The sequence below is a fragment of the Notamacropus eugenii genome, chromosome 3 (genome assembly GCF_028372415.1).
Source record: "Notamacropus eugenii isolate mMacEug1 chromosome 3, mMacEug1.pri_v2, whole genome shotgun sequence".
NCBI classification, from domain to species: Eukaryota; Metazoa; Chordata; class Mammalia; order Diprotodontia; family Macropodidae; genus Notamacropus; species Notamacropus eugenii.
In genome coordinates this window covers 270,142,453-270,149,182 of record NC_092874.1, presented here as the reverse complement: position 1 = coordinate 270,149,182, position 6,730 = coordinate 270,142,453, and the positions used below count along the sequence as shown (strand labels likewise).

Here is a 6,730-nt window from a genome sequence, read left to right as displayed (position 1 = left end):
TACATACAGCCCCCAAAGTAATGCTAACCATCAAATTGTAAAATTCTGAAAAATAATGTGATGACATACACACCTCTTTCTTGTAACCAGAATTCTACAAATCCTTAATGGAGGTACAACACAAAGCTTTTAAGAATTGAGTTAAGGAAACACTACATTAAAGAGAACTGATGATGAACCAAAGTTTACTAAATGAATATCAAGGTTCTGGCATTTTAAAAAAATTTTGACTTTTATTAACTTTTCATTTAGAGAGAGCATATGTAATTTACTAGACTGGCCTTAATTAAGATATTTTAAAATAATTTAAGAATTAGCATGTAATAGTTTCATCTTTTTTCCATTAAAAACATCCTTATTGTTTAGCAACTTCAATATATATTTTTCACAAGCCAAAGATAACCTGAAGTGCTTTATGAAGGCATTTGCCCCCGATCACAGCCTACAAGGATGTTAAGGAAGGATTATTAAGTCTGTTATGTCTCATCTTCACATATGGCTATTAATAGGTATCATATCTCCCTAGACAGAAGCACACAGGGTGAGCCTAGAAATGAAGCATGTCTTTCTAAAGGTTCTTAGTGGTGGGGATATGGGTTTCCTTCTGTGACTCTAAAATGATTTGCAGTAAAACCTCTATGTACCCAATAAAATTGGGTCACCAGTACAATCCATGCCTGTTAGAACAATTTATAAAACTGTCCTGAAAAGTACCATGAATTATTTTTGAAATATTTAATTAGAAATTATAAGCCCTAGTCAGTGATGACATATTGGAGCTTTAGAATATTCTAAACGAAAACTACTTTTATACAGATTTTAAAAATTTCTTCATAGAAACCTTAATAAAAAATGTTTAAAAGAAAAAGTATTTATTTGTATCTATTCTGAAACACTTATTTTTTGTTTTCTGGGTTTAAAATTCCAAAAAGTTAAAAGTTAAAAATGACCATCAAATTGATTCGTATGATATTCACAATATTTTTGAAAACAGATGACAATATGTGGAAAAAGAAGCATTTTTAGTTTAACCCAGTAAAACGTAAATGAAAAGATAACTCCTTGAAATAGTAGTTTGATTGAGAAAAACATTCACATAGAAGGAATGAAAACAGATGTATTTAATAAAACAATGGAAACATTTTAATGAATCAGTAGTCAAAATAAATATTTAATTAAAAATTTTAAAAAAGGAAAACAATAGAATTTAGTGCTTCAAAAGAAACCAGAAGTCATTTTCTTTTCCTCGCAGTTAAATAACACTGGCTTTAGTGGCTTATTGTTGAACTGCCCACAAGTATTAGCTTAAATGGGTATGTAATTTTAAAACCAAAAACCTCATTTCTTCAAATAAGACCAGATGACTTTGGGAAAATCATTTGCTACTGCAAGAAGAGCTACATTTTTGTTCAGTCCTTTCAGTTATGTTTGACTCTCTGTGATCCTGTTTGGGGATTTCTTGGCAAATATACTAGAGTGGTTTGTCATTTTTTTTCACCAGCTCATTCTACAGATGAGGAAACTGAGGCAAACAGGGTGAAGTGACTTCCTTCGGGTCACATAGCTAGTAAGTGTCTGAGGTCAGGTTTGAACTCAGGAAGATGAAGTCTGGGGGATTCCTCTGGGGTATTCTGTCCACTGTGCCACCTATCTGCTCACAGAAGAGTTATAAGCTTTAAATAAAACTACTGCTATTATAATCCAAAATTATGGGAGGAAGCTTGACATAACGGAAGGCCCAGTAGCTTTAGAGTTAAAGCCATGGGGCCATTCATCTCCCACCTCTCTACCCTTGTGACATCAGTCGCATCAATGTCCCTGGGCCTTGGTTTCCTCAGTCTGTAAGATGTGGAAGTTGGACTAAATGGTCTCTGAAGTCTCGCCTCAAACCCCTGGCCCTAGATCTGAGACCCTCTGGCCTTATGAAGTTACATGTATTAAAGATTTAAGAATTTTTGGGAAGTGAAAAACAAAGGATAATGTGGAGTTGTAACAATTGGATGATTTACCAGGTGTGCTAAATAATCAGAACACTTTCTCAAAAGAAAATGTAGTAAAATTCTGTAAAGAGTACTACTGGAAAACTACTTTCAGCTGTAGAGGCATGAAAAACTTTTTGTACAACGCTAATGGATAATTGTACAACTGTGAAAATATATACTGAAATAGTGTATTTACATCCCACACATTAGTTGCTTTAAAAATTTTTTTTCATTATTTCTTTTGAAAACAAATACTAAAAAAACCACATACAAAAAACTAAGCCAGTGTTTTTTCACAGTGGAAAACTTTTGACCAAACATTTGTGAGGATCAAGTGATACACTGAAAAAAAAATGTGGTCAAGTAATGTTTTTAATCTAGTCAGATTCCACTGGGTGAAAACAGACTGAAATCCATAAGAAATAGGAAAACAAAAAGGGGCTGCAAGGAATAAAGCTGCACATACTGGAATCGTTTGGGAGGATTCCCCAGCTAGTTCTTAAAATATTTTCTAATTGAGAATGCCAAACTGAAAAAATTTTTGCCATCAGACCTTTCCTCTGGGTTTTAAAAACAGGGATTTCTCCACTTTGGACTTAAATTTCTCTCATATTCAAAACAACCCCACATTCAACCTAAGATATAAAATTTAGTTGGTATATTATTCTCCACAGATAGAGAAACAACTTATCATAGGCTGTTATGTACTCTTTCCACTTTTCAAAACACCCAGTTTGAGCACACTTTAATTTTATCATGATAAAGAATAAGGCTATTCACCATTTAAAATACGTTCAATCTCCTCTAGTCTTTTTAAAGCAGCAACTCTTTTCTTTTCAATGTCACTGATGTCTTTCGTTGTTTTTTTGTTTTCTTTGTCTGTATTTTCTTCTAATTGTGTGTCTGATTTAGATTGACTTTCGTCATTATCATTTTTCATTGTCTCAGTAGATTTAGGTTCACTTTTTATTTCTTCTAAGTTTTCAACTGGGTTTTTTTTACCCCTTTCTCCACGCATGGTCCCAGCTGGTGGAAGATATAACCGTTCTCCACCACCAGAGGAGGAAATTTTAACTCTCACTATATTCAAATGACGATGTATATATTCTTCATGTGGTGCTAAATCAAGTGTCTCAAGTAGGCATTTTTCTGCTTTGAATAAGTCCCCTTCCTCAAAATAAACAACACAAAGATTATGTTTTCCTTGGACGTTGTTTGGATCCATTTCTACAATCTTTTCAAAACACTCCTTTGCTCCCACTGTGTCTCTCTTGTGATTCATCAGAATGTCTCCCTTTAAGATGAGCCCTTTGATGTGGTCAGGGTAGTAGCGAAGGAGCTCTTCCAGAACAGGCAAAGCCATTAACTCCTTCGAGGACTGAGAATACAGAAGAGCCAGATTGAACAAGGCACTTCTGAAGCCTGCCTGCAGTTTGATGGCTTTCTTCATCCACATCTCTGCTTCACTGCCCTTTTTGTCATCCATTGCCAGCATCCCCAAATTGAAGTAGCCATTTGCATCACGAGGTTCTTGACTTACATAGCTGAGTAGTCGTTTCTTTGCTTCAGGCCTAACTTTGGCTTCACCTAAGGATTATAAAAGCCAAAACAAAAGCTTTAATTCTTATGTCATCAATGAGATAACTCAGTAAACCCCTTTTTTGGAGAGTATTTTTGGTTAGATTCCAGCAACCTGGGAAAGCAATATAATCACCATCTGTACAACTCTCCCCTCTGACAAGTGCTTGTGGCACTTTACCACCAGGCTGTGAGAAGACTCAAAATATAAAATCTCATACTAATTTTGCATAACCAATGCCAGGAAAAGATAGTTTGCCAGACTCTCAGAATAATGGCTCAGAAACACTCCTATAAAAGCAGAAATGATACCCCGAGTATTCATAAAAGAGTGATTTGCCTGGATACAGCTTTTTAAAATGTTATTACTAGTAACAATAGCCATGTAAGTGGGCCAAACAAGGAAGTTTAGACAAAACTTTTAGTAAATGAAGAATGAAGACTCTGATCTATTTAGTGGGAGGTAGACATTTCACTTTCTTAACAAGAAAGCAAAGTGACATGTGATAGTAGGAAGATCACTGAAGCTTGGGGACAAGAAACAGGGGTTTGATATTTGGTTCTGTCACTAGTCAGATGACTGTAAGACAATTAACTTTTTTAAGCTTCATTTTCCTTATTGGCATTAGAAGGCCCTTGATAAACACATAATTTGTAGAAACTATAATATCTGTCCTTTCTACCTTGGGGTTGTTGTGAGGATCAAATGAAAATAATTCGTGACCTAAATACTCTAATGTTTTTTAAAAAAATCAAATGGGACAGTAATTATAGGAAATGAAGACGGGCAGGTTAATACAGTGGAATGTGCTTATTCTGTAGTCAAAGGAGTTGAGTTCAAATCCTGAGGATGCCACTTATTCCTTAGGCAATCTTGAGGCTCATCTGAAAATGAGGAGGCTGACATCTAAGCTTCCTTCCAATTATGGTCTCATAAAAAAAGAAATATTAATTTAAAGGAGATGTAGGGAAAAAAACTCATATCCTCATAACAGATTCTCTGGACAAAAGGCATTCTTTTATTCCACTGAATTCCCTGCTTTTTCTACGGAGGTAAATATTTCCTCTTCTCCCTAAAACGTTGCTGAACTGAGTTACCAAAAGAAAAGGACACCACGCACAAAGAGGGCAGCCCTAAGTAGTTTTTAGGCAGCAAGCTATAATTCAAAGAACATCTGGATTGTTAGCAAACTTTGTTTCTAAGTCTTTGACAAGTCACTTGGCCTCTTTAGGCTGAAGCTTTCTCATCTGTGAAATCAGTGGGCTAAGCTAGATGATGTCTAAGGTTATTTCCTATCCCAAAGGGCTATTAAAACTTTGTTATCCGATGAATGGAACTCTCTCTAAAGCTGTGAATGATATTTGAACAAAATTAATTTCAAGCCTAGAAATATGCAAAATATTTTGCTGTTGCATACTGTTCTCAAACATTTTATAAATTAAAATGTTTAATCTCATGGATAATGAAATCAAAATTAGGCCAAAGCACTGAAATAACTTACATTATCATATAGATAAAGTATCTCTCTATCCATTAACTGTACAAAAGGAAAAATTACAAATAAATGAGCAAAGTTCTAAACTAGTGAAATGGATTATATTCCCACAAATTATCTTTCCTCCTACAAAGCATTACCTCATCAATGATGTGGACTTCTTGAAGGCTATATCAGTAGTTTACACACTCTAGTAAGACTTACCAAGCTGGCAAAGTTTTAATAACGGTATCCAGTGAGATTCAGTGAGATGTGTACGTGATCCAAGTAAGAATCAGCTTAAACTAAATTTAGAGATGGTCATCACAAGAAGGATAGCTACTGGGTGCTTATATTTTTCAGCCACAATAACTTCTGAAAACCATCCACTAAGATGGGACTGAGACATACTAGTGAAGGGAATAACCTTAGGGATAAAATCATGTATCATTTTAAGCACTGAAGTCATCACTGATACTGACAATCCAAACAGTGACTCTTGCCCCTGCTACCAGATCCTCTAGTCACATTTCTCTCTCTGAGAAAAGCATGGTAATTAGAATAGTTCAGGTCACTACACTGGAGCTCAACTTCATTACTGATTAAAGGGGGCTTTTTTTTGAGGGGGGAGGTAGACAGAGGACACCAAACCATCACTTCTGACACGGTATTGGTATTGGTGTATGAATTTTAGGTACCATAAAGCCATCTTATAACTGGCTGGAATATAATACAGTGAGAGGAACTTCCTTGGCTGTAGTAATTCCAATTATGGCTTCAACAAAGATCTAGGCATACATTGTTTTCATGAACATATACTTTTTAATTAACATAAATGTCTTCAAAACAACACGCTTCCTTCGAAACTGACAGCAAGTCTACTTTAAACTTCATAATATGAGGGGAAATATTAGTCACTCAGTTTAAAAAAAAATGAGCAGATTTCAATGGAAAACTGATGACAACATTTTCCAACCTAAGAAAAGGAAGTATAATCAAAACTAAATTTAGGAATACCTACATCACAGACACTAAAATAAATTGGTATTTCATTGCCTTATGAAGTTGAATTAGATCACCACTCAATTCTTTTCAATTCAGCCTGAGTCAGTGATATAGTTGTAAAAAAACAACGAACAAGATGTCATCTTGGATAAAAAGCCACGATTTTACTATGTTATGTAACAATGGAACAAATGAATGTTCCCTCTCTGCCCCTTCCCCCCGAAATATAACGAACAATGGAAATAAAAATTATACCCCAAACCTATGATTTTCCTGGATGAAATGCTTAGTCAACAAGAGCCTGTTATGTTTAAAGTTCTGTGTGAGATGCTGAAGGAGTTAAAGAAACAATCTCTATTTTTAAGGAACTTACAATTAAGAGGGATAAATATAATGGGCACGTAAAATATTTCAAACTAAAACTAACAATGACTATAACACTATAAATGGAAAGAATAAGAAAATATGAAATGGAACACTGTGTAGTTCTATTGAACAAAAAGGTGGACCTCAGGGAAAAATGGAAAAAATGCAAATGTCTTTCTTTGAACAGGGTATATGCGGCTATAAAATATCCTGCACGTACTGTCATATTTCAGTGATTTACTGGTTGGTTGGCTGAATTTCCTTTTTCCTTCCTTTTTTATTTTTTGTTATAAGGGATCACTTACTGAATAAGGTAGGGGAGGG

At 34.8% G+C, this 6,730-nt stretch overlaps 1 protein-coding gene across 2 annotated transcripts in view; it reads right to left on the bottom strand.

The window, feature by feature from the left end:
- Positions 1 to 1,097: 1,097 nt before the first annotated feature.
- The window catches only part of TMTC3 (transmembrane O-mannosyltransferase targeting cadherins 3), a 72,034-nt gene continuing 66,401 nt past the window's right edge, over positions 1,098 to 6,730 (bottom strand). For both annotated transcript variants that reach the window (XM_072655521.1, XM_072655522.1), the window contains one exon: positions 1,098 to 3,569. In XM_072655521.1, coding sequence (XP_072511622.1) covers positions 2,755 to 3,569 — 815 coding nt within the window. In that variant the 3' untranslated portion in view covers positions 1,098 to 2,754. The remainder of the gene's footprint in view (positions 3,570 to 6,730) is intronic.